At 46.4% G+C, this 27564-nt stretch overlaps 3 protein-coding genes and 1 long non-coding RNA gene across 11 annotated transcripts; 2 read left to right on the forward strand and 2 right to left on the reverse strand.

Annotated features, from left to right (window-relative positions):
* Positions 1-110: 110 nt before the first annotated feature.
* On the reverse strand, positions 111-3882 carry SMIM19 (small integral membrane protein 19). Its single transcript, XM_068941173.1, has 3 exons — positions 3455-3882; positions 3170-3294; positions 111-2013 (listed from the first exon to the last, which is right to left on the reverse strand). Exons 1-3 carry the CDS (start codon positions 3874-3876, stop codon positions 1949-1951), a joined length of 612 nt encoding a protein of 203 aa, XP_068797274.1. The 5' UTR covers positions 3877-3882; the 3' UTR covers positions 111-1948.
* On the forward strand, positions 3465-13011 carry LOC138067099 (uncharacterized). Of its 3 annotated transcripts, none has more exons than XR_011140753.1 (3): positions 3465-3882; positions 5390-5555; positions 10020-13011. It is a non-coding gene; the product is annotated as an uncharacterized lncRNA (long non-coding RNA). The 3 variants fall into 3 exon arrangements; XR_011140754.1 differs by having other exon boundaries at positions 10343-13011; XR_011140755.1 differs by having other exon boundaries at positions 10613-13011.
* On the reverse strand, positions 10675-14999 carry POMK (protein O-mannose kinase). Of its 5 annotated transcripts, none has more exons than XM_009687230.2 (3): positions 14848-14999; positions 13725-14032; positions 10675-13175 (listed from the first exon to the last, which is right to left on the reverse strand). In XM_009687230.2, exons 2-3 carry the CDS (start codon positions 14010-14012, stop codon positions 12402-12404), a joined length of 1062 nt encoding a protein of 353 aa, XP_009685525.2. In that variant the 5' UTR covers positions 14013-14032; positions 14848-14999; the 3' UTR covers positions 10675-12401. The 5 variants fall into 5 exon arrangements, with proteins under 5 accessions (XP_009685525.2, XP_068797273.1, XP_009685524.2 ...); XM_068941172.1 differs by having other exon boundaries at positions 10675-13130; positions 14848-14991; XM_009687229.2 differs by lacking the exon at positions 14848-14999 and adding an exon at positions 14131-14487.
* On the forward strand, positions 14513-27500 carry HGSNAT (heparan-alpha-glucosaminide N-acetyltransferase). Of its 2 annotated transcripts, none has more exons than XM_009687288.2 (17): positions 14513-14731; positions 14999-15138; positions 15673-15794; positions 16699-16768; positions 17408-17477; positions 18632-18738; positions 19211-19287; positions 19922-19952; positions 21137-21297; positions 21835-21947; positions 22796-22917; positions 23515-23641; positions 23797-23883; positions 24779-24856; positions 25231-25301; positions 25430-25542; positions 26164-27500. In XM_009687288.2, the coding sequence occupies exons 1-17, from the start codon at positions 14513-14515 to the stop codon at positions 26343-26345; spliced, it is 1890 nt and encodes a 629-aa protein (XP_009685583.2). In that variant the 3' UTR covers positions 26346-27500. The 2 variants fall into 2 exon arrangements, with proteins under 2 accessions (XP_009685583.2, XP_068797262.1); XM_068941161.1 differs by lacking the exon at positions 26164-27500 and adding an exon at positions 25712-25846 and having other exon boundaries at positions 14593-14731.
* Positions 27501-27564: the final 64 nt, after the last annotated feature.

Consider the following 27564-nt stretch of genomic DNA (forward strand, 5'->3'; position numbering starts at 1 on the left):
GCGGCTGGGGGCGGGGGGGGGAAGGCGCCGCTTCCGCCCTCCCCCCCCCCACCACCGCCCCACCAGAGACCCCGCCTCGAGGCGCTTCCCCCAAGGAGCTCAGTCAGACGCGGGGGCAGGTCAGTTTATTTCGCTCTTAACCACTATTAAATAGAGAGACGGTACAAAACCGAGGTTGTCATCGGTCCATAGTGATCGAGAAAGGAAAAAAGAGACTGGAAAGTACCGGAAACCTCCCAGTGTGAGACTATGACGCGACCCTCCGGCTGAGCGAGTGACACAGTGACAAATTCCAAGAGGAAAACAGGCAGCAGCAGAACGGCAAAATTCCCTAGCAGCCAGCACAGCAGCAAGCTTGGTTCCCAAGTCCGTGTTGATTTGGTTACTGCCACTCGTGGCTCCTTCAGCAGTTCTGCTTCAGGGTCTTCCTCTTCCCCAGTCACCGTTTCAAAACGTACTTCCTCCCTTTACCTCTCGGTTCTCTTGAATTAAGCTTTTGTTTTCCCACTGTCCCACCAAGCAGCACTTTACAAGAGGCAGACTTCCTGGCCAGAGCTCAACCAGGGCACGCTACATTATAAGAGACTTTTCCTAAACAGGTCCTTTTCACGGGGCAAACTACCTTAGCAATCTCCTGCAGAGCTCAGTGTGCCCAGACCATGCTTTACTGTGTTTCTACAGTCTGTCTCCAGGATTATTGTGGGATTAGAGCACTAAGCGTTGTCCTCAGCTGGGCCACCTCTCACAAGCCACAGTTCACCTAAGAAAATGAGAACTGTAACCAGCTCCCAGTAACCTCTACCTGTGTCTAGAGACAATAAAGCACTGACAATTTCAATGTAATAAACAAAAACTGTTGAACAAATTAGTTTCCTAACACTGAAATGGAGCTGGGGTGCTGTTGCTTGCCATTGGTCCAAGACTTCATGCATCTTTAGCACAAATTAAAGAAATATGTATCTTTCTAAGCATATACTCTCAACTCTGTACTGTTTTTTAGCATTCTGTCCACAACTCAGCCTAGTGAGGTCACATAACATTAGGAGTTACACCATGATACATCATCAAGTACTTTTCATTATTAGATTTCATTATTACTTGCTTTTAAACAAGAAGTCATTTCTGCAATGTTCCCTAAAAATCAATGATTTTGTAATTTAGTAAAGTTAGTAAAAAAAAAAAAACCATAAAGTAATCCTCTTTTTTGGATAAGCCATGCTCCCTGTTAGTGGCTCTGTTTCCACAGATGTTCAGAAACAATCCTACTCTTTAAACCAATTTTACCACATCAAGCTAATCAATCACCTTTGCCACAAAATTACAGTGCTTTAACTGTCCTATAGACATGAAATCCACTGTGTACTTTTTAGTTCTCAAAGTTTCTACATGACAAGTTCACAGTTTTCTATACGCAATCTCCATATAAATATGGAGATTTTAATCTTTCTGCAGCATTGCCAATGACATTTCTGGTGCTCAAAACCTGTTCAACTTCACTGTACAGAAAGGGCACAGTATCTTCATTCACATTTACTGAACACGCCAAACCACATTTCTGTCCTCAAATTCAGCAGTGTCCAAGCAGATAGCTACTGCCTGTCTTTCTCTAGGGTACCATCATCTGAGAGGGTAGGTGTTTGTTTCAAAGATGCTGGCAATGAGAGAAATAATTTAAAACATTGATATGATTGTACTTCTCTTCCCTCAGGGGTTTCTCTGAGCAAATCTGTCCTACACTTGGCACTTTTGTGCTGAACGTTTCAGCGGGCATTCAGTTTAATTCAGCAGGCTCAAAGAAAAGCTGCCAAGAACTAAGTTTTTAGGAGATTCTCCTTCTTTTCCTCCTCGCCTTCAGCTATGTATCAATTAAAAGGCATTGAAAATGGCCCCACTCTGACTCTTGTTATCAGCACTGTAAGTATATCCTGAATTCGTACAATTGTGGATTTCACTCCACTGAGAGCTGTACGCTGTCAGTCTGTTTTGGTGGCTGCTGCTGTTCATACTTCCTTGCTGAAAAAAAGAAACATTGATCAGCACCAATTATTTTACTTAAATTTATGTGAAAAATATACATACATACATATATATATACGCACACATATATGTATACATGCATGTAATATGATAACAATCAAGAAACAGACTTAAGATTAGAAAGTGTAATTTCAAAGCTCAGCTACACAATGGGGAAGTTTCAGTCAACCCATGGAACACATCCTTTAGCAAACGGCCTTGGAAAGGCCAGAGAGTAGTCTCATAGCAAGATTTAAGTAAATTAATGGCAGGGAACTATGATTCCATTCAGATCCTTTCATTAAAAAAATAATTAAAGACTACAGATACAGAAGGGCTATTACAGATGATCTGCAGAACTCATTAGTCCTCAACACTCATCTCCCACACAGTACACAGGTGACATACTAACAACTACATTTACTTCAAAATTAATCTGGTTAGCAAGGCAAAAGAAGATCAAAGAGTAGCGCATGAACAAATAAAACCCAAGAATGCCAGCGGGCATTCATCTGTAGGAAGTGCATCCTTTTTTACTTGTATGGAATGCAGTGGACTGGTTTAAGAATCTTTACATTTAAAAGGTGGTTTTAAACCATTAAGTATTTCTTGCCCATCTTTCCTCTAGGCTTATATGTGTGGCAGATGTGAAGCGAATACAGGTGATTCTCTGAAGTGGACCTATGGTAACTGCGAGCCATGCAGCTCTTCGCTACCTCCATCCTGACCTTCAACATTAAGAGAGGAAGGGAAACAGTTGTTGCTATGGTAAAATTCTCATGTATTTTCAGTTAATGAAGCTGAATCACTAGTGATTCCATAGACAGTCCTCTGAAATTGTACACATACTTCCACTTAATATTCAGGCATTCCCCAAAATTGGAGTTCTTTTTTGACGCCAACATCAGATTCGTTTTCACTGCTAAAAAAAGAACCATATGGCAGCTCCCTGATTCTGTATTCCCCGTGCAACCGGGACTGCCGCAGACGCCCTGCACACATCTCAGGGCAGAGTCCGCACCGCACGAGGGCTGTGTCGAGGCCACCAGCAGGCTGGCAACAGCTGCTCGTAGCCAAGCGCCCAGGGCACCTCCTCCGGCCGAATTTCCCCCAGACCCCCGCTTGCCTCGCAGCGGGGGCGGCACGCACTTACCAATGGAGTACATCTCCAGCTGCTGCCGCAGGCGGATCTTCTTCATGCTGTCATAGAAGTTAGGCTCGGGCGGCATGTCCGCGGCGGGGGGCAGCGTGAATATACGCATGATCCTCCTCTTGTTCCTGGGAAAGGAGGGAGGGAGGGAGGGAGGTGAGGCGATGAGCAGCCGGCACCGGCGGAGCCGCGTACACGTGGCCGGCGCGGCTGCTTCCGGGCGGGAGCCCTCGCCCCGCCCCCTCGGGCCCGCCCCGCCCGGCCCCCGACCCCCTCCGCCCCGCTCACCGTCGCGCGTAGACGAGGAGGGCGAGGCTGGCCAGCACCACCAGCAGGTAGACGTTGGTGGCCTCGTTCCAGGCCTCGTGCACCGAGTAGTCGATGGCGCCGCCGTCGCCCAGCGCCGCTGAGCCGCCGCCGCCGCCGCCAGCAACTCCCCCCGCCGCCGCTGCCGCCGCCATAGGAGGAGGACGGCCGTTAGAGGCGGTGCAACGGCCGGGAAGTGACGTCACGGGAGCCGTTGGGCCCGGCCGCGCGGGAGTGTGGCGCCGCGGCTGGAGTGCGGCGCGCAGCCTGTGGCGGTTGGTGCGCGGCCCCGGCCTCCTGGCTCTCGTTTCCTCGCTGGGAGAGGCTGCTCGTCGCTTGGGGGAGGAGAATAGGGGAAAATACAATGCTTTGGTGTAAACATGCGTGAGGCTGAGGGAAAACATCGTGAGGTGGGTAAACAGGGACGGGGGAAGAGAAAGTACGGCAGCTTTCCAGGGAAGCAGGGGGTCTGGAGCCACATGAGCGTGTTCGGGAAACTCCTCTGAAAGCCTAGTGGGTGAGGAATTAAAAGTGCCTTCACCCACCTGTGCAACTAAATCCTGCAGCATAGATTGTCAAAACAGCTCTTTCCAAAAAAATCCTCCTTTTTTTTTTTTTGTTCTTGTTTTTGTAACAAAATGGGAGCTACTGGCTACTGAGGAAATAGAGCTTACTGCTATACCCTGTGCATTCCTAATGCCAAAAAGCACAATTCTAGGATTATGCTTTGGCAGAAGAGGGGGAGCAGAGTGAGTGTTTCGGTTTAGACAGTTGTCTGAAGTGCTCGCTGAGGCACAGATTAGGTAGGCAAAGGATGTTCTGATACGCACTCGGTTTCCTTGTGCTGCCTGATGTGGCATGTTTGAGATGCCCTTTCTCCTCTCACCCCTTCTTCCTATCCATGTCTGGCCCTGATGCTTCCTTTCACCAAATGTTTCAGGTATTAGAACGCTTTCAGGTGTGCTGCCCTTTCTCCTCTCACCCCTTCTTCCTATCCATGTCTGGCCCTGATGCTTCCTTTCACCAAATGTTTCAGGTATTAGAACGATCGAAGCGTAGACATTATAAGTACAGTTTATCCCCTTTTGCTGTACACATCGATAGGGTGTATATTGGAATTATTTGTTCTCAACATCCGTTAGAAGACAATGGAAAAAACAGCTTTCAGGGCATGAGCTGTCTAACCAATTTTAAACATTGAGAATGAGCTAGCCCTCCTGTGCTGAGGAGGTGCCTCTGTCCCCTTACTCATTAGAGGAGGGAGTCTAGACACTGCTCTCTGATGGCACGCCCTTTGCAGTGTCCAACCTGACTAGGAGAACTTTATCCTTTCGGTAGCTATTTTTTGAATGCAAGACATGCCAAGTCACCCTGTTTCCATGCTGTGGAACAGATTCATTTCAAGAGGCCTCAGATTAGGGCATGAAGGGATAGGAGATAAGTGAAAATGGGAATATCCAAAAATAAAAGGCACTGTTGTCGTGAGAAAAGCTCCCCACATAGTGTGGGAAAGAAGAGCTGAAGAACATCGGTTGGATATAATTCCTGATCATTAAATCAGAATGGCACCCAGTCACAGAACTATGGAAACCACTAAGAGAAAATACGAGTTTATCCCTTAAGAAACATGACTCCAGACAGCTAATTAGCACAGTTTCACAGGGATTTTAAACCGTTTCTCAGTAAATTGAGGCTCTTTGTTTTACTTTATTGAACTTTTCTCCTAGCAGGCCTGACAAGAAAGCATTACAACTCTGTGAAAGAAAGTACAAAGAAAGAATAAGCACAAGTGACTTGGATGTTCTTTTATTTCACTACTACCTACAGACCTCAGTTGAGATCAGGCTCCCTTGTACTGGGTATGGAGAAGATGTATTTAAGGTATATCTAAAGGCACTCTTTGTGTTAACTCTGTAGCTTGAGTCTGGACAACCAGGGAATGAGCTGGAGCACCCTAGGACTCTGCACCCCGTACCCTACCTGCAATCCCAGCTGCTCTTCCAGAGGAAACCAAGGACCGCATCTACAAAGCACAACTTTCGGTCCTCGGTCTCAGAGGAACAGACTCTGCCTCATTTAGCAGGTGCTTACTTTCTTTTGAGTTAATTACATGTTCCATTTAAGGCTCAGATAATCCACACACCCCCAGCCTAGAAGCACAAACAGAGATTTCCTTCGCCCACGTACTTCTCTGAAGTTAGCAGAAGTTAAGCTATTCTGCAGGTAGGACAGGGTTAGGTTGCACTGGACTGTAGGAAGGATCGTTATGCTTGGAGCTGTTGTGAGGGTATTAGCCCTGCAAACGTGAGGAAAAAGGGGTAATTGCTCACTGGCTGTGGGAGGCTTTTCCCACTTACTGGCCTTCAGCAATAGGAGCTCTAGTAGAGTAGGCCTTTTGTATGACTTTCTGGAGGAACCTAGTTCAAATGCCAGAGTTGGCAGACTGTAATCGTAGGTTAACATTGTCCTTTCCTTACATGGCTTGAGCTCTTATTTCAGACTTACACTGCTAAACATCTTCAGAAATGGGAATCTAAGCTCTCTTCTTTACACACGTGAGACCTTTCCCAGTTGAGTTTGAAGTGCTTTGGGACTACAATCGCTGAGCAGAAGACTGAGGTGGAGGATGGTTAAAAAGCAGGCTCTGATTTCAGTTATTTTAGTAACCAGCCCTCTCTGCTCTGCTGTGAGGGCTGTTCACTAAATCCTTTCTTCTGCCTCCACCCATCATAAATAAGTTCTTTCAAAGTTCACAGGTAATTAAAACAGCTCAGCTTAATGTAGATATAGCCTCTGGAGACCTAGTGAGGCACCTTGATAGCACAGTCCCTGTTGGAGCCCAAGCCTGCTTTGCAGGGTGCTCGCTCATAGCGTTGCCAGCTTATGCTTGGGCCTCAGTGCCGACTGACTGAGGCAGTTCTGCAGAGCTGATGTAGAAGGTGCTTTCCGCAGGGAGTCATTGCCATTCCCCCACTTCCTTGTGGTGACAGACCATGAACAGTGAGACTAATCTCAAAATTGGAATGCGTCAGAAGGCTGTAACTAATAAAGGTGTGGGAACTGTCAAGTTGTAGCACATTAAGCAATGCATTCTTATGGACCTAAATCAGAACACGAGCCAGGTCCTACAACTTCAGCAAGATCATGCTGCTGAACTCAGAGCAGAGATAGGCCTTGCAGTTGTAGCTATGTGCATAACCATGGTCCATGTAAATTGTGTAGCTTATTTATTGGTAGCTTGGATGAGGTGGGACAGGACAACCAGTGCTGGTGTGTGCTGTGAATGCATGAGGAGAACATCAGTTGTTTTCTATTTTCTTATACTAAAGCTGCTGGCGGGGAAAGGGCTGTCATTTTGTGCTATGTCTGAATGGCATCTGACCTCTGGGATCCTGGCCTGTGACCAAAGCATGTAGGCACCAAACAAATAATACATAATAATAACACACAGCATTGGCATAAGGTCTTCTGGCAAAATGTAGCTAATGTGGACTCAAGCTTAATGGCTAGATTTTCAGCACTGCACAGTACTGAATAAGCTTGGGGAATTTTCAGCTGTGAGTTGGACACAACCCCTTGCAGGAACCAGTTCTTAGGGAAACAAATATGTAGCTGTGTGATTTAATTAAAAAAAGAATCTTTTTCAAAAGTGGGAACCTTGATCATTCCACAGAGAAATCTAGTATGTACTTAATAAAAGCATATGCTTTAGTCACATAGATTTATCAAGAGCATTGCTGAAATGGGTCTGCCAGCTCTAAAAGAAAAAAAAAAAATCACTTTCTAAAAGTCCTTAGCACCCACCAGCTACTATGAGTTTGACTGATGAGTATTTAACAGCTTTGAAAATCCAGTTACTTCACGTCCAGAATGTGAACGCTGGAATCTGACATTAAGCTCTTTCTTTTGAAAATTATGGCCAAAGAATATCTGAAGCTTTATTTAAATTTATAAGTGTGTGTGTGTCTATAAATACATATAATTTTTAATGGATTTTGAGTTACCCAGAGCAGAATCAAAAATCGCTGAGAAATAAAAATCACTGTAATGTAAATGTATTCAACATTTAATCCTGATAAGCCCTGGATTATAGACTTCAGAACACTGACAATTATTGGAAATCATGTGGTCATCTCAAGTATATAGTATTTCAATTAAAAGAAAACCATAAAATCCTTTTCCTTTTTTTGAAAAATACCATCTAACATATAATTTATTTGGATGAACTCTGCAACTCTACACATTATATCATGCTAGAAGAACTTCAGAACCACTTTTTTCTTGTTCCCAGGGACTCTCAACTGTTGGTAAGATATTACAGTCATAATGATAGAATCGGTTTACAGTTGCGAGTTCTGCCAGATATCTCACAATTATATTTTGCAAACAGCACTGCCTCTGTTTCTCAGAGATAATAATCTGATGTTTTGTTTATGTGGCACTAAAGGAAAATATTGTTTTAGAACTGTGGTAGAATTTCAAAAAGTTTGTGTGGTACTCTAAACTTCTGATACATTTAATAGTTACCGCTCCATTAAATACAGAATACCATGGACTTTAAAAGTATCCCTCAAAAAAAGAAAAAAAAAAAAGCCTCTGTTAAATTAAATAGGCTATGTCCATTCTAGTTGCTCAGCATTTATCCAGATCGACATAGCAGCCAATGTGGATATGTGTACAATACTTTTCATGTCTAATAGAGTCAAACATACAGATGAGTTGCCAGAAAGGCTGCTCACCTGTAGAGGGTTTAGGATTATGGGACTGTGTTTAGGTTGTAATTTAAAACATACAGCACAAAAAAAGAAACATGCTACATCAGACTTTAGCTACTTAGAAACCTACTGGCAGCAACAGAGCATGACTTGACACTTTCTCAGGCAATTTGGGAAGAGAAACAGCATAAGTTTGACAATTCCTTGGATGATCCTGGGAAGGAAAAGGAAGGGGCAGTGGGTTCAGACTGAACCCCTACCCTACTGTGAGACAGTCTGTTTCCACTCTGTATCCTGTGGTACAAACCATACCTGATATGGCCTAAACCTTTTGGGGGAAGTCTGGCAGGAATTTGTTCTGGTGGCTGGCAACTGCACAAGAACAGGGGTAGAGCTGACAGAGCCTATACCAATAGTGGACTTGGGTGCCCTGACACAGCTGGCACCCACAGGCAGACTGTCAGCAGGCTCAGCTGACATGTCCTATGTCTCCTTGCCTCCCCAACTGCTCCAGGCACAGCAGTGCCCCAGGGGGTTGCAGTCTGGGAGCTCTTTTCTGAGTTTAGGAGACAGCCTTTGCTTTGGCTCTTTCTCCAGCTGGCTGGATAGGGAGGACAGGAGGCATTGATGGGTTGCTGCAGGGACAGCAGACAGGGCACAACCTGGGAGGGAAGGGCAAGGTGGCTCAGGGGATCACTGGCCTGGGGGAAAGGGTTGTCCTCTCCCTGAGCAAGGGGCCAGACCCCAGGCCTTTGTCTCAACAATGGCAGCAAAATTCCCTTGTCACCACAAGCCTTGTGGTCACTGAGGCCAGCTCTACCTTGACACTGGCTACCCCAGGTGGCTTGGGGAGCCTCCTCTGAAGCTTCCTGCAGGAGAAGAGCACCAGTGGCAGTCCTATCCCCTCCGTGGCCTCTCTCTCTGGGACCAGCTCCTTTGTTGGGACTTTTTGGGTGAGGGGAGAGGAGCAGAGATGCAGTAGGAAGCCTGGCAATAACCATTCCAGGAGAAGCATCTGTCATGGGAGAGGGCAGGGATTGTGGGGCCCTTGATTTAAGCTTGAGATGAAGACCCAAAAGCAGTTTTTGAGAGTAGGCAGAGCCATGGCAGTGGTCATGGCAAGGATGGTCACCTCCACCAACTCCAGAGGCAGGTGGGACATCATCCTTAGAGAGGGCCAGGGAGCAGACGAGGAGAGAGGGGCTGTGGGTCTCCCTCTGCAACAGGCTTCTTCCTGATCTTCATCCTTTGACATTTTCCACCAGTCATGTAAGAGCTGTTCATACTGAGGCAGCAAAGCCCCCAAACGTTTATCTGAGGTTGTCATTGATGATGAGAACTGGAATGGCCAGGAGAGAGACTTGGGAAGAGGGGAGGCAACTGCATATAGGACTATACTGCCTCTCTCTCCTGCTCCATGAAGCCCTGCCTGTGCTCCATTTGGGGGAAAGAGCTGTTGGAGAAAAGAACTGGAAATGAGGGAAGGACAGTGTTAAGATGTGGAAGGGTGTAGCTGGGAAGAATAGAAAGAAGGGGAGATTGCAAACTCTTCTGACTACTGAAAGGCTGGAGGGTGATGACACTGGAACTTGTTTGAGGTTGGACCAGGTCAAGATTAAAAGAGAAGGTAAAATACATGACTACAATGAACAAGTCATAGGGGAGGTGCTCAAACAGGGTCACCTAAAGCGCATTGCACAGGATTGTGTCCAGACAGCTTCTGAATATCTCCAAGGAAGGAGACTCCACAACCTCTCCGGGCAACCTGTTCCTGTCACCCTCACAGGAAAGAGGTTTTTCCTCATGTTCAGACAGACCTTCCTGTGTTGCAGTTTGTGCCCGTTGCCTCTTGTCCTGTCGCTGGGCACCACGGAGAAGAGTCTGGCCCCATCCTCTTGACACCTTCCCTTCAGACACTTATACACACTGATCGGATCCCCCCTGAGCCTTCTCTTCTCCAGGCTGAACAGGCCCAGCTCTCTCAGCCTTTCTTCAGAGGAGAGATGCTCCAGTCCCTTCATCCTCTTCGTAGCCCTGCACTGGACTCGCTCCAGGAGCTCCATGTCTCTCTTGTCCTGGGGAGCCCAGAACTGGACTCAGTGCTCCAGGTGAGGCCTCAGACCTTGCTGAGGTTGCACCCCGTCCCTTCATTCAGGTCATGGATGAATAAGTTAAACAAGATTGGACCCAGTACTGACCCCTGGGGGACACCGCTAGCTACAGGCCTCCAACTAGACTCTGCGCCACTGATCACAACCCCCTGAGCTGTGCCATTCCGCCAGTTTTCAATCCACCTCACCGTCCACTCATCCACTTCCTGAGCTTGCCTATGAGGATGTTATGGGATGTTATGTCATGTTTAGTCATGCAAGACTGTGTAACTGCTCATAACTAAAGCTAAACTGATTTTTATGCTGCCATCTAGTGTTTCCACAGGGATAGGAACAACATCCAACAAAAAAGGAATTTTTGCAAGCTCCATAATGCTCTGTTGAGAAAAAATGTAATTTATTCATTGCTGAAATACAAGGCTGGACAACACAGAAGCTGAGTGGGAAGGAAAGGGGAAGAGACTTGCAGAGGATCCAAAGCTCAGGCTGAACGTTTAGTGAGACACCATCTTTTTAATTTGTACCTATTTCATCCAGGAACAAAGACATCTCCAATGCAACATAATTATTCAGAACCAGAATTTGTCCCCACTTATTTGTTTGTTTTGTGAAATTAATATGGATGCTTGCAAGGTGCAGTAGTACACAACAGAGCAAGAATCCAAGCAGAAGCTTGTCTTAACCAAGAGGCCAGGAAATGAAGTTTGGCAAGTTCTTATTTGTCCTTTCTACTCTCATAAAAGACAAATGCTGTGTTTACTTCACAGCCATCAGATGCCGGTATTTCTTTCAAGTATACATAAAGGCTAACAAGATGTAACAAGATGCTGCTGGGGGTTCATGCAAAGGATCTGACTCTTAGCCCTTCAGAACTTGACTATATCCAAATACTTTTCCAGCTGTTACACAGCCTGGATTCATGCTGGAACTGTAGAACTCTGGTTAACCCTATTAATAAATGGGGCAAACAGAGCACTTGTTTTTTTCATCAAGCTTCTTTAAGGGGATTTGAGTCAAAGTCCAATCAAACAGGAAGCACCCATAATCACTAGTCTCTTTTGAGACCCTGACTTCTGAGCTTCGCGTCCTGACAACCTGAGCAGAAGGGCTGCCAGGAAGAAGTCTTCTGGCTAAGACCGCACAACTGGGAAGTGGCAGAATCAGCTAGTTTAAGAAAATAAACCAGCTGCAGGAAAATGAAAGCTCTAATGAGCAACCTTCAAAGCGCTCCTGCTGGAGTTCTACGGAATCAGGTATATATTTAGTCATTTGCAGGAAAGTTTTCCTATCTATAATAAAATTTTAGTACCAGCAGAATACACATGTATTTGAACTTAATGTATAAAAGTTGACAGCACGTTCTCAGTCGTAACATGACTTGTTTGGATGAAGGGGAACATTAGCACAAGCTCCTCAACAGAAAGGACAGTGTACTTCTTCTCTACTTACAAATTACCACTCAAGTCAAGACCACGTGACAGTTGTCACAGGCAGGCTCGTAGGTATTTCAAGGACCTAGTCCACAGAAGTCATGGCTCACCAAAATCGGAGGTGAACTGAGATATTCATTTCTGACTGACCGCTGCTTTGGCTCCCTGGAGAGGTGAGTGAGGACTGTGTGGTTAGGTGATACGCCAAAGACCTTCTCATTGAGAGAGGGCAGCTGCTGAAATCAGCACAGAGCTTGTAAAGAGCTCTCAGTGGGGCTTGGGTCAGTCTCCGCTCTCCAGGCCTCTGACAGTCATTTCAAGTGGGTCAACATTTCTTTTTGCTTTCAAATTCTTTCCTGGTAAAAATGGACTTTTTTTAAAAATATAGTTTCCTGGGTTTTGAGGAAAACCCAGAAAACCCACCACATCCACGCAACTTCATTTCTCTTCTTCCCCCCCCTCTTCCAATGATAGATAAAACATGTTAATGGGAAACTCACACAGCTCCCAACATTGGGTGGAATTTTTTTTTAGTCAAAAGACAAAAGTACAGGTTTGGTGGTTCTTATCTTTTCAGTTTGGGGGATAGAGAGCTTGCTCCATTATAGTCTTCAGGCAAGCTAAATAAATAGGAAGGACACCAACTTCAGTCCAATGTTCGTCCCATGATTCTCTACAACATTTCCCTGGTACCAGGCATGGCAGCCTCCCGAATAAGCAGAGTCAAAACTTTCCTGTAGGTGTCTAAGACCTCTTGGGCAGAAGGCCTTTCAGCTGGGTCCTTCTTCTTACACGCTGCATGGATGTCAAACAAATGCAGTCGCACAATGTCACTCCCTTCTACATGGCCCAAGAAAAAATTGGAGACATCGGGGATTTTCCATATGTCTGTTTTCTCATCATAGGGGGGCATGAGATCATCATCAAATGGCACCTCTTCTCCGTGGGGCCAACGCTGCTCAGGCGCTACAAACTCACCCTGGAGCTCCCGATGACCGCACTTCACCAGGACGCCAGCACTCCTGTTCACAAGCGGCAAAGCATCCAAATCATTCACCAGGATGCGAAAGTCACTTGTGAGGAGATACTGAGAGAGCACCTTGTCCAGGTCATTAGAGTCACACATCACTAAGGTGCCCAAGGGACTGCTGTGCAGGAAACGAATGATGCTCACGTAGTCTATAGCAAGCGTGAACCTGCGATGCCAGGTGTTCAAGCCCTTGTACTTAGGCGTGTGCAGAGTTTCATTCAGGCCCCTCAGGGAGCCTAGAGGATGGTACTCGGTGAGTATTGTGAACTGCTTCTCACAGTAGCCAAGCAGGCGGACAACGTGCTTGCTTTGTAGTGCTTTCAGCATCTTCAGTCCGTGGAGAAAGTCCTCCTGCAGCTCTGAGTTGGTGAGCTGTGAAAGGACCACTTTGTTTTCCTTCCACTCAGAAAGAAAGACCTGAGAACATGCAAGAGACGCCTAAGACATGTGGAGCCTTCTCCAATTACAGTTACTGGGCACAGTCCTGTGTTAACACATGACAGCATTACGACAGCATGAAGCCTTTAGGTAGGCCCCACATACCTGGGCTTACAGATGTTGTAATTACAGCATGCAGTAGATCACAATTTCTTCAGTTTTTCTTTGGAATGGGCACTACAGATGGATTAAATGATCAAAGGATTTCATCCCACCCAGTTTGTATCAGCCAGTCTTTATCTGTCATGATTGCATCACGCCCCACAAGCACTTCACCCAGCCCCGTGATTTTGCTGGCGTAGCTGGATGCCATTGGGTGCAAGCGAGGTAGAAATTGGCCCCAGGACCCGCTGTCCTACCTCTTTGGCATAGCTTACCAGTAGCCATAGTCCTCTGGATGTCTACAGCAACTAGCTGCTGTGGGGATCTTAACAGCAGTATAGACATTAATCAGCCAGCTAATATTGCAAGCTGTTATGCTTACGAGTTTTTCCACGGGGTGGGGAAAGAAAGGAAAACCAAACTCACCTTTTTCACAGCTCCTTCACCAACACATTTGAGTTTCCTTACTTCCTTATTTATGGCTTCACAGGACAGCCATGGGGAGCAATTTTTCGCCGTTCCTAATTTGAAGTACCCAAAAGGGCAGAGGCTGGGGTCCGTATCAGCACGTCCAGAAGAGCCGTAAAAATTGTTGAGGTACAGATAGAGAAGGCCATTAAGGAGCAGGACGGTCACAAGCAGCAGCCCCAGCAAGACCAAAGGTACCTCCCTTTGCAGAAACTCTCTTTTAATGAAGTGCGATTTCTTTTCCATGGCACTGCCTTCTACATTCTCTGTAAAAGACACAGGCAAGAGTTAGCAGGAGAAGTCTTTCTGGGCAGGAGATGCCCAGGGATGGATGTCTGCGGGGCTTTTCCATTGCAGGCTATACCATTGCCTTGCAGACACCATAACCTCGAGCGGAGAGCCTGATCTACGAGAAACTCCACGACCCGGTGCCCAGAGCGGATGTGAAAAGCAGCTGGGAGTTTGGCAGCTGCCTCAACATCTGGCTGTGGTTTCCCAACACGGCGCTCACGCCGCGCGCAGGGCTCTTTGCACAGGGGCCCTCGGCGCTGCAGAAGGAGGAGGGGAGCCGGCAGGAAGGAGGCGCCGCGGCCGGGCGTTGCGAGGGAAAATCACGAAGGGTGGAGGGGAGGGGAGGGGGAGGGGTGGGCGGGAGGGTGAGCGTACTTCCCGGAGCGGTGCCGCCGCCGCCGCCGCCTCGGCCAGGCCCGGCCCGGCCCCTGCAGGCAGGGGCGGAGCGCGGCGCCATGGCGGCGGCGGCGGCGGCGGCGGTGGTGGTGGCGGCGGCGCTGGGCGGCGCGCTGCTGGCGCCGGGCCCGCCGCAGGCGCCCGGCGAGGGTCCGCGGGCCGCCGCGCCCCCCGCGGGGCCGCCGCGGGGCCGCATGGACCAGGCGCTGCTGCTCGTCCGCAACGCGCTGCCCGGCCAGGGCCTGCGGCTCTCGGCCGCCTCCGCCGCCTGCCACCAGGTGAGCGCCGGCGCCGCCCGGCTCTGCCCCGCCGCTTCGGCGCTTATATCCCCTTCCCGGTGGAATCGCCGCCTTTCCCCACTTCGGCTTTACGGTGCCGGGCTACCCGCTCCCACCTGCGGAAGTCTTCGCTTTTTACTGTTTCCATGGGTCGCTCAGCAGGATCCTCTTTTCCTTTTAAATCACCAGAGAGCAGCCCGCCGTGGGTGGTGCTGTCGGCTCCCGCTGCGTTTTCCGGGCCCTCAACTTGGCTCTCTTCTTTCCTAGTGCTCCTATCAGTTTCTGGCCTTCATCCCGGCAAGGAACGAGAGCCTGAGAAAACCGAGCACGGTGACGGTGGCCGTGGACACCCAGCATCCGCTCACCCTGCTGCTCGATGGCTTTTCAGGAGACAGAGAGCTCTGCACGTACGTGGCTCATCCCTGGGTAACGCTAGGATAGCTGCCTGCTATATTTGGTTGGTTTTGGTTTTTGTTTTGTTTTTTTTTCCTCCCGCTATGCACCTAGGAATTACTGCCTGCTCATCACCCCCTTTTTCCTGACTGTTTAGGCCCAGAAGTCAGTCTTCCTCACACTGCTCTAACTACGGCTCATGTTATAATTGTGCCGAAAGGTTCTAGGCGCAAGCAGGAGCCAACACGGTACATGTTGTGCCAGCATGCGCGTCCACCTGTGCCTAGTTTCTCTTGCACAGAAGCTGCAGTTCAAGCAGACAGGTGATATAGGAGGGCTTGCGGGCAAACCGCATGCGTGCTCGGCTTGGGGAGGGTGACCTTGGCAAAGGTGGGACCAGGTAGCTCCTTGCTACGTCACTCCCTTAGGCCGAGTTTTCAGCGTGCTTTTCCTACAAGCGTTCAGGCTTCGAGTCCCCAAATGCTGCTGTGGTACCTGCGCGTAGCAGTGATGTGCTCAGCAAGTTTCATTTCCTTTATCCTTTGCAGGATTCATTATCATTTTGGAGAATTTGGCAATTACTCCCTCGAGGTAAAGACCCTAAGTAGAAGCACCCAAACCGTTTCTTGTGACCTAATCATCAACGAAGGCCCTATCAACAGCTACCTCCGTATGTAATGCTCTATTTTCCCCTTTCATTCGACAATTTGCGTGTCTCCCGGCAAAACTGGCTTCCTAAAAGCCCCTGCAGCCAGTTGTGCTGTGCTGAAGATGTGTCGTGGGCCTGCTTCTCTTCTCTCGCAGCTTGTTACCTCCTTATGTTTCACACCCTTCATAGTGAGGCTCTGACCAGGATCAGGCCTCTCACAGGAGATACTGGAGAGCGCAGCCTCTTTGGAGCAGGGATTAGTCCAGAAACATCAGTGGATATGTGTCTGGAAGGAGACATTTTAGTAGCTAGCTCCTGTTTCCCTGCATGTATATATATGTACACAGGACCCTCCCGCTTCTTCTCTCTTGTCTTGCTTCTCCCACAAAATGGAAACAATTTGTGCAGTGTTTGGATTTTTTTTTTTAGTTTTAAACCTGTTGTCTTGCTTTTTTTGTTTGTCTGTTTTCCAGGGCTGTTTGAAACGATGATCAACATCTTTTCCATTCTTTTTATTAGCTTATTCTCCAATCCTTCCAATTCTCTGACTGTAAAGAAATATCCTCCATGCTTGCTAGCTTGGCGTATTACCTCTCCTCTTTGCACTGAGGCCATTTCTAAATCTCTCGCGTTTCTTCGTCATCGGCTCTTTCTTCACCATTGCCTTGTGGTGCAGTGCAGTTTATTTTGCTTTGCTAATGCTGAGCTCTGCAGTCACTGAGCTGCACTTCAAAACTAGCCTATTTTTGTTTTCTTTTCTTTTCTGTGGGACTCAGGCTGTGGCTATGTATTGTGCGGAGGAGGTGGTGTGACGAATGGTGGGTTGGGTTGGTTGTTGTGTTCATATCTCATGCGGCCAGACCCAGGCTGCTGAACGGCTTTGTTAAATCAGGTACAGAGTTGTCGTCTTCTCTCTATCATGTAGCTATTCTGTTTGCGTTCCTGGTTTACATGGGGATCCTTGCTATCGTGATTGTTGGACGCCTTTTCATGAAGTAAGTGAGCAGTATTGTAACGCCTGAAATGGGTACACGTGAAATGGGGCGGCTGGTTTAAAAGCTCTTCTTGTAGCGTGGTAGTGCTTCGGAGTCCCGCTGGAGCCCTGCTGGCAGGTCCTCTCCCATTACCAGGCTGCTATGCACAAGTTAAGCTGTGGTAGCTGTCCGTGTGAGAATAAAAGCCGAGTGATGAAATTTCTATTGAGGAATATTTTACAGCCGCGTAAGCTTGTGCATAGAGCATTTGCTGCAGAGCAGCTGACATCCACTGTAAGCTCACCACCCTGCCTCACCCTTCCTTGACTTCTTCATGGGCCTAGCCCTGAATCAGCAATAGAAGTCAGTGAGACTTCAAGCATATTTAACGTATGCAGTCTTCCATCCTGTGTGCTGGATGAGATGAGTTGTCCCTGCCTATAAACAACCCAAGAATAAAGCCCCCAAACCTGAGCCTGTAGTGTAGGGCAGTGTAGTAACAGAACTGGACTTAACTGGGGCTGCAGGTACTGCATAGTGTGTGTGACCTGGGAAAACAGAAATAGGGGCTGTCTCAGCTTTTGATTTATACTGCTAAATAGTTGATATTAAGATGAAATTGGTTATGAGGTACTTTTTTTAACTGTTACTAATTTTCAGAATTCATCCAGTCAGGAATTGGGTTTACAAGAAACTGAATCCGAGAGAAACTGATCGTCTGATTAATTCCGTGAGTGGCCACAGTATCCTTAATTTGCAGTCTGTAATGTTTCCACCTCACGGTGAGTCACACCACCGTGGCGTTTTGGAGCTCATTAATTACTGGTCTTGCTCCCCTTGGCAAGTGTTCCCCTTGGCAAATCTTCACTGAGGTCAGACAGCCAATTTTTTGTCAATGGAGAGCACTAGACTGGGTTTCCATGCAAGTTTAATGGATTCCCAGCAGAACTCTTGCAAGTCTTGAACATCCAGCTTTCTGCCCTGTTTAGTTCCACTGAAGGAAACATCTCACTGAAAATATTGTCCCGTTCTGACACAAGCAGCGTAAGAGAAGGGAAGTAATGCCAGCTTTCGTGTCTGCTTGCAGCACAATAGGAGTCTTACGGGATCTGCACTTGAGGCAGGATTTCTCTAGCAGCCCTAGAGCTGGCATTTCTGTGTATGTGCCATGTTTTCTACAGGAAGATAGCAAGGTCATCGCCATCTGGGCTTCACGTTTAGGAGGTCAGAACCTGACTGGAATTGAAAGGGCTGCGAGCAGAGCTCCTCAGTGATTTTTGTAGCTGTTTGTAGCTATTTTGCAGCAGTGTCCCCTTCTTTATACTGTCACTGGAGCTGATTGGAGCGATTTAGGGAACTAGACAAGGAAGAAGCCACTCCTGTTTTTAAACGGAGTTTCTTCTTTTTTCCTGCCAGTTTAGCTTTGTAATCAGTCTCTCTGTGCTGTCAGACAAGTGCTGATGGGATGGGATGGGACTGATCCTTTTCATCAGAGTCAGCAGCTGGATTTGCTCAGCTCTGTTGTAAAGCAGCAATCGAAGTAACAGCAAGTCTGTGGCTGATTTAGATTGAGCCCAGCTCTCCTGAGCGTTCAGGAGAGGCTCTTTACACTGGACTATTGTTTCCACTGTGGTCAAAGGGGGAGTGTGAAACATCTGCATTTTTCTGACATGAAAGTTGATTGCAACGTGGTTGAGCCATGAAGGGGTGAAAAATAGCAAGTGGGGAAGCAAAAGGAAGAGAAGATGGGGAGAACAGACACAAACACAGTAAGTTGTGTTTGAAAGTTTGCAGGAACCTAAGCCTTAGTTTGCTGTCATCTGTTCCCTAGGCAGTTGGTGCAGCTACTCACTTCCCCTTCATGTGTCTGGTTTGTTCCCTAAGGAGCTCGGGTCCCCAAATGGAGTGGACTCCCTTAGCAGCGATCCCTCACAGCATTTGTGGAGTGCCATCTCTCAGCAGCGGCTACGTTCCCTGGACACATTCCGAGGGTGAGCAGAGACTTTCCCCAAGAGCTGCATTTCCAAGGGGAATCAGATTTTCCAAAGGTGGTTTGACAATGTATAGGTTTATGTAGAAGATGAAGAGTTCGGGGTGGGGGGTGTCTGTTTTACTAGGAAGATAATCAGGGTTTTAATTCCTGGATTTTCTGAAACACTTTGAAGTTGAGCTCATCTGAGGAAGCATTAAAGTTGCAGTGGAAGGTGGGAAGGAACAACCTCTTTCTCAGTGTGAACATGCTATGTGAAGGAGCTTACTTTGGTTCACCAGTACCTCTGATCTTTGAAATGCTGCCTCCCGGGAAGCAAAGCTGGAAGCCTTGTACATAATCTTGTTTTAAAAGTAAAATAAACCAGATTTACAGTTAGAAATGTTTTAATAGGGTAAGCATGAACTCTGCGCTCATACATATGTATTTCATTGACATGTGGTACTTTCTGTGTGTGTTTGTTGTCTTTATAGGCTCTCTCTTATAATTATGGTGTTTGTTAACTATGGAGGAGGAAAATACTGGTTCTTCAAACATGAGAGCTGGAATGGTAAAGTACAGCTGAGACAGTTATTCAATAGCAGTATCTAGATATGGTTAGGACTGCAGTTGGTGCAAAGAGCTGTGGCTCAGCTGAAGGCCAGGAAGCTGTTCCATTTTGCATCAGCACGGTGTCTGGACCATCGGCTAGTAGGAGAAGCACTATATAGTGCTTCTTTTCACGCACGCGTGGGATGGTTTCAAATCACAAACTGTGTATAACCTTTTTATTTGTGACACATTGTCATATCTTTAACTTTTCTGTCTTGTATAATGACTGTGACAGGGTCTAGTACCACGGTCAAGCCATGGTGCCCAATGCTGTGCAATCATAATAGCCTCAGTTGGCAAGCCACTATTAAAGGGGTAGAGCACCATGTTACCCTAGTGGAGAACAGCAAGGATCCCATCCCTGAAATCTGCCCAGACACAGCTATCAGTTTTGACCCTGTGTCTGAAGAATCGAAAAGCCGTGAAGCAAGATAATTAGCTGTTTATAAGTTCTGCTTGTGATGTATTTTAGATTTTGGGCTATCAGAAATCTGCAAGCAGCCTGCAATTCCTCTGGAAACTCAACAATAACATTGCTAACGTTTTAGGGGAGTTATGAGGCAAATAACATGTTCTTTCTTATTTCTTTGTAGGATTAACAGTGGCAGATCTGGTTTTTCCATGGTAAGTCTTCCTGAAGAATAGCTCTTGTGCTGACTGTGAGGGTGACTGAGCGTTGGAAGAGGTTGCCCAGAGAGGCTGTGGAGTCTCCTTCCCTGGAGATATTCAAAACCCACCTGGACGCGATCCTGTGCAATGTGCTCTAGATGACCCTGTTTGAGCGGGGGGGTTGGACTAGATGATCTCCAGAGGTCCCTTCCAACCTCGGCCATTCTGTGATTCTGTGATTCTGTGACTGATGGTTGTACTAAGGGTTGCAAGGTGATCACTGCATGCCCCTCACATCCATGGGGGAAGGGATTTGGAGGAGTGAATTTGTGTTAAACGTTTAATGGGAATTACTCCTTCTAGATGACAGCACGGTCCTTATGAACTAGTAGAAGAGCAGAGTGCTTCCGGCAGCTCCGCATCCTTCCTTCTTCCCCCACACAAAGGACGTGAGAGCCCCAGAACTGTGAGAGAGGGCCACACTTCCAACGGAAGTGCAATATTCCTGTGGAACTCTCTGCCACACTATTTTATTAAAGACAGTTAGCCTGGCAAGTTTCAAAGCTGGACTGGTGATGTGTATGGATAATAACAGTATCTAGAGTTAAAACACCCGAGGGAATTTTGGATAAACTAATCTCTTTGTAACCAGGGAGAACAGTTCTATGGGGAAGCAGGTATCACATCCGCCCCTAACGTGCTTCTCTGAAGTATGCACTCGTTCTGGTTACTTCTGGAGGTGGGAGTTGGACTGAGATGGACTGTGAGCCTAATCTAGTCGAGCCGCTCTTGTATTCCAGATATGGAGGAGGAGCAGGTCAGACCTGAACTTGGATCGCAGCTTTGCAGCTTGTACTCTACTCCTCTGAAGATGAAAACTTAAATCTGAGAACTCTTTATTTTTTTGGTAGCATATATATTACTGCAAAAAGACCAAAATGCAATTACTTTTCTGAACTTTCTCTCTCCAACTGACCAGTGAAGGGTGTGTAAAGGGCCCCGTGATGCATGCTTGGCTGTGAATTCCTAGCAATCAGTGGAAACAAGTTGTCTGATTTCACTCAGCGCACCTCGATTTCTGTTGAGCCAGTTTGGGATATTCTGTTACACCGCATTGCTGTTTGCCGTCTTGCACGTGTGTGATGAGATGTCAGATGAGACATCGGTCAGCTCCATTTCCAAACTGCTCTCTTCTCTAGGTTTGTGTTCATCATGGGGACATCAGTATCATTGTCTCTGAGCTCCATGCTGAGATGGGGAAGTTCCAAGAAGAAGCTGCTCGGGAAGATCCTCTGGAGGAGTTTTCTGCTAATCTTGCTGGGAATCATAGTTGTGAATCCCAATTACTGCCTCGGACCACGTGAGTGGCGCTTGCTCTCTTGCTTGTGTTTCTCTGATTGTTGCTCCTGCCACCTGGGCTGGGTGTATGAGACAAGGTAGTGTCAGCATTGCTCTATGGATCATTTGGAAGGGTACAGTCCGATGGTATCCTGTAGAGTGCTTGTAATGATGAGCTGCTCAGATCTGCGCTGCTGAATTTCCCATAGGTGCGTCAGGTCTGAACGTCAGAGGCAGCTGGTCGGCTAACACAGGCCAGTTTGTTTCTCTATTATGTTTTAATAAACGTTGAACTGAAGCAGTGCTTTTAAAAGGCATCCCATCCATATAAGACTGACCGCACAACTCTTTCTGTATGACCACTGTGCCAGCTACTGTATATCCTCATAGTGGTGGCTTTCCCACAGTTATGATTTACAGAAAGTGGGGTGGCAAAGTGGGGGTGTCTCAGGTACCTGCAGGTATGTTAGGTCTCAGCTCTCGCTGAAGAATTGTAGCTTTCATATTTACAGAGGCACCTATGTTTGCTCCTCTTTCTCATTGTGTGCGTCTTCCATAGTGTCCTGGGATAATCTGCGCATTCCTGGGGTGCTCCAGAGACTGGGATTCGCATACCTCGTAGTTGCTGCTCTCGAACTTCTGTTTACAAGAGCTGGGGCTGAGAGTGTGATGGTGAGTTATGGGGGGAGATGGCAAGTGATACTGGAGTACATAGTCCTAGAGCTTTTGCTGCTGTTTGAGAACAGAGAACGCAAGAGAAACAATGAGAAAACATGTGCCATCTTCCCTGATGTGTCATGCAGTGTGACCTCGTGTCTGGTGCTGGTGATATGCCAATGTAATTTTGTGTCCCGTGGGGCTGTCACACCACTGCGGAGGGCATCCCACATAATTGGCCCATCTGCCAAATCACAGACCAGGCTAGGCTGCAACTGATCTTTGTCAAGGATTATGAAGACCGCAGAGAATGTGCAGCCTTCTGTGTCCCAGTCAGCATGTTATCGCATCTAGCTTCGTATTGAAGATTTCACTGATCCGTTCTGACAGTGCTCAGAAGCAGGCATTCCCAGGCACTTTTGATGCTTTTTTTTTTTTTTTTTCCTCCCACCAAGGGAACCCAGGGAAAGGCCAAGTCCAGGGACAGGACTGTGCCAAGTCCTGTGGCCTCTATTTTGTCCAGTTAACTTTGGCGATGGCTTTTCACAGCAGGGGAAAGTAATACTGCTTTTTGGCTTTTCTGGAGTCTGTTTTCCCAAAAGGCTTTTGTTCTACTCGTGAATCAAAATTCCTTTTGACTTTTTCCAAGCTCAGAAACATTGCGGGCTTTTGTTTTGTTTTTCCCCTAAGTAACTTGAGTGTCTGGAAATTGTTTGTTAAGATGAAAGGTCCAGTGTAAAATCCAATGCCAACAGCTCCCTCCTGTATCTGGGGAACAGCCTGTCAGGAAGTACAGGATGTCCCCCAGGGCATGGCTTTTACTTGCCAGCTAATATGTTTCCTCCTCCCTCTGTCTCATGCAGGAGATGCCATGTCCTGCTCTGCAGGATATTCTCTCCTACTGGCCACAGTGGATTTTCATTTTGACATTAGAAGTGATTTGGCTCTGCCTGACCTTTTTGTTACCAGTGCCAGGTTGCCCCAGGTAAGACATTGCGCTCAGAATGCTTTCTATGGGGCATCAGGTTGTTTTTTCCTACTGCGTAGAAAATATGTTCCAGCATCTGTAGACCTTAGTCCTAGGGAAAGAGTGAGGGCAAAAGCTTTTATGCTAGCAGGGTCAAGGGAAGCATTTATCACATGAAAAACCTTTCTTTACTTTGGTACAAAATAGCTGGGGTTAGAAAGGTGACATTCTTTCTAGCTAAAGAGGAGGCTTACAATTTCCTGAGGTCTGTGTTTGTAACATAGGACCATCTCCGTATCATTGCAGTCTCTGTCTTTGTCCCCGCGTGGGATGAGCACCTGCAGAGCAGGCGGAGCAGCTGGCTGGGTAGCCAGGGCTGAACTGGATTGTCACTTTAGGTTCCTGGAATTGCTTGTCCCATCATCATCGGGCTGCTCATAGCATTTGGGATGTTCAAAACAGGGAGTTCACCATCCAGCTGTCACGTAGGGCCTGTGTTATGCTGTGTGCCACTGGCCAGGGAACATGTCTAGCATTTCTGGGCCGGTGGGCCACCTACTCTGCAGGTGGAGCGTAGCAATGCTTAGTGCTGTAACCTGTTTGTTTCTGTCCTAGGGGCTATCTTGGTCCTGGGGGCATTGGTGATTTTGGAAAGTATCCTAACTGCACTGGAGGAGCAGCTGGTTACATTGATCGTTTGCTTCTCGGAGAAAAGCATATATATCAGCATCCCTCGTCAAGTGTAAATAGCTTTTGGTTTGTAGTATGAAGCTGCAGGCGAGCACTGAACACAGCTGTCAGTGGGGGCTTAGGAACGGCATGTTGACTGCAGAGGGGAATGGAAAAGAAAGGAGACTGGTTGCTTGCATACCTGGTAATAACTGTTCTCTCTCTAAGGTGCTTTACCAAACAAAAGTGCCGTATGATCCTGAAGGGATCCTGGGAACCATAAATACCATTGTTATGGCATTTCTGGGACTGCAGGTACCTCTTTTTTTTCTTTTTACTGGCTGTGTGTTTAATGAGGAGATTTGAAGCTATCTTGGAGGTGGGGAGGCAGCTTGTTTTTTGTGTTTATGGCAGTAGCCACACCAGATCTAACAAAATATTTTCAAGAGCAATGCTTTCAGGCCAGCTCAGCCTGAAGTGAGCGTCAGAGAACTGGAATCTAACCTGGTAGTAATTTGAGTTAGATACTTCCAAGTCCTATTCTCAATTTTTGTAAGGGTTAGACACAACAAGCTCTCAAAACGGCCACCTACAAACTTACTTTGCTTGTTGTAAGATTGAGTTGATGCTGAGAACAGCCTGGCTGTGCATTTCTGAAAATAAGGCTAAGAGAGGCAGAGACTTGACAGCCTAATTTTAAACATGGTTTTGAAGGTCTTAACCATAGATGTTCCTCATTGCTGACTTTCAGACACAGTGCTGGCTGTCTTGCACCAACGCTATGGCTGTGCTCACCTTCACACGCAGGCCAGGGTGCTACATGCTGCCATGGCGAAGCCATTTGGGTTGGTTCGACAGTCAACATCGCATTGTACTTCATGCAATCCCTACGAAGGAATAAGAGATGGAGCTTGAGTGGCTTCATGTGAAAAGTAACAAAGTTGCTTGTCCCGTTCCTCAGTATTAATGTAGTAGGGAAAGGAGACTAGATGTACTTCTCTTGCTAAGTGGGTTGCATTTTTATGTTTTTCCCATCTGTGGCCATTCTCTGAGAAGAGTTCCCATTTTGAACCTTCCAGCTGCTTTGTTAAGTCATAGAAACCCTACTGGTATTCTGTGTCCTAACACAGGTAGCCAGTGGGAAATATATCATCTGGCCTGCTATGACATTTCTGGACACTAATTGATTTTCATATTCTTTTTATATTAGGCGGGAAAAATTATCTTGTTTTACAAAGACCAGCACAAACAAATTATGAGTCGATTCTTTATATGGAGCATAGTAATGGTAAGTCAGATAGTTACTTTGCTAAACTAGTGTAGCTTAAGTATCACTAGGCAACGCTTTCATTTTTTTTTAACGTGACACAAACTTTCTGTTTCTGAAACATGTTGCTGTTGTTACATAAACTTCAACAACATACCATTTGAACCATTGATCTGAACCTGAGAAAAAACTTCTTCACTGTGAGGGTGACAGAGCATTGGAACAGGTTGCCCAGAGAGGTGGTGGAGTCTCCTTCGCTGGAGATATTCAAAAGCCGTCTGGATGTGATCCTGGGCCATATGCTCTAGGTGACCCTGCTTGAACAGGGAGGTTGGACTAGATGATCTCCAGAGGTCCCTTCCAACCTAAACGATTCTGTGATTCTGTGATTTCAGGGAATTATTTCTGCTGCCTTGACAAAATGTTCTAAAGATGAAGGCTTCATTCCCATAAACAAGAACCTATGGTAAGCAAAGCGATACAGCTCTTAGTATGATTTTATGAAGTATTATTTTATCTAGGAGACTGTTTTTTTTTCCTTTCTTATACTCTGCTCTAAATAACCTTTTAAAATTTCTTCTAAAATACGTGTAGGTCAATATCGTATGTGACAACCATGAGCTGCTTTGCCTTCATCCTCTTATTGCTGATATATTACCTTGTGGATGTCAAGAAACTGTGGTCGGGTGCTCCATTTTTCTATCCAGGTCAGTAAAATCACAACAGAAAGCCTATTACTTCCACTTCTTTTTGGACGGATATTATCCTATTATGTTTTCTGCACTTCCCTTAAGAGTTAGGATTTAGAACGAGGTGCCCTGAAGGGAATGGGAAGATGAGTGGGGTGATGACAATGGTATCTTTATCTCTTACCAGAAATCGCAGAACTTTGAAGCACAGTGAGCATTTGTTGGTAACTGCAACAGATCTGGCCAAATAGGTTGGCACTCAGTCACTCTGAAGACAAGTTATTTAACTGCAATTATTTTTGTCAATAAAATTGTTGGAGTACTGGTTTGGTTGTATTTTGAATTTAGCACCTAGGTTATCCGTATTTCTTGTCAAAAAACTTTGGGAGAAGGCAAAAATCTCTCAAGACTAAAGTACCATGCATAGCATCTTGGGGGCAAGAAAGATTAATGATCAAAATTTAGTAATAAGGGAAGTCAGGACAGGAGGAGAGTGGTGGCAAAGCGATTAGCTGCTGCGATTAGCTGTTGTTGCGTCATTGCCACTCCATTTTACGAGCCTGGTGTACCTCTGCCTGCTTACTGCGAAGCAAGCTCATATGTGTTCTTTCTGATGGTATGACCTGTGCTTACTTTCAGGAATGAACTCAATTCTAGTCTACATTGGACATGAAGTATTTGAAAACTATTTCCCTTTTAAGTGGAAGATGCAAGACAGTCAATCCCACGCAGAGCACTTGACTCAAAACCTTACTGCAACAACTCTTTGGGTCATAATATCATACGTACTCTACAGGAGAAGGATATTCTGGAAAATCTGATGGAGTTGGTCACGGTGTAGTGGGCCAAGATTCTGATGGGGAAGGCATGTAAGGTGGATTAGCCTTAAATTTTGCCACTTCTGCTAGGCTGTATTACTAAAAAGGGATCCTAGTTCAAGTTCCCAGTTCCATGAAAGTTGTCATCACAAGTTTCCCGTGACGTAAGGGACAGTATTTTCCTATTTAGCAAAGAGTTACTAACCTGCTGCAGTTGTTTCGTCTATTTCTGTTTCCCGCATTTTGTATATATTTGTCTTACTGATCTCTCTTTTGTATAGATAAACTGAATATGATGCAACAGTTAGGCAGTTAAGACAGCCTGATGGTGCTCACAAAAGGAACTACAAGGGATCTGGGGTGGTGATTACAAGTGATGATCTGAATAGGACTGTGGTAAACAGCTGTTGCATCTGACAAGGCCCCAACTCATTTGGTCTGGGGTTTGTAAAAGCTCTTGGCATTTGCAGCATCCTTGTGCCACTCGGGCTACTGGCACGTGTTTAACTTTGCTGTCTTGTTGACTCAGGAGCACTGGCTGTGTCCTCAGCCCTGCACTTGCACACTGAGGTGCAGTGACTGCTTGGGAAAGCTCATGGTTACCTGTGCGCTACGGCGAGAAATGACTCAACTGAGCTTTCTTTGCTGTGCTGTCACTAGGTCTTGGATCAAAGCTCTGGGTTTAGGGTCCTGCTGAAACCTATTGCCAAAGATCTAATGGATTATTAATTGGCATATAACTGCTACCCTGGTGGGTTTAGCAGCCTGCATGTGAATGTTCTGGGCCTTTGTGTTACATACCTCTAGCACAGATGAGGTCTTAGTTTCACGTGCTACACTCTAAGAGTGCAGAAAAGCCATCTCCTGTTGATTTTTATATAATCACTTTTGAACTTCGGAAGTATCAAGCAGTCCTCTTTATAAATTGGATTAATGTAAGGGCCCTGAGTCTAAGACCCAGCAATAAGAAGATACTTGGAGAAAGTTAAGAGGCAAAATTCAGCCAAAGAGGAAGAAAGAAATACCAGACTGAGTAATTTCAACATAAGAAAAAAAAAAAAGTAAAAATATGATAATTCCTGGAATTTCAAGAAATTCAGTCATGCTGTGATTTCCAAAGCAGCGCTAATAAAAAGCCTGAACATCTCTACTATGTTATTTGTGTATAAAGATTTTTAACAAAACATTAAGACACACGCCTGCAGCTGCCTTAGTACAATGC

This window comes from Struthio camelus, chromosome 4 (genome assembly GCF_040807025.1).
Source record: "Struthio camelus isolate bStrCam1 chromosome 4, bStrCam1.hap1, whole genome shotgun sequence".
NCBI classification, from domain to species: domain Eukaryota; kingdom Metazoa; phylum Chordata; class Aves; order Struthioniformes; family Struthionidae; genus Struthio; species Struthio camelus.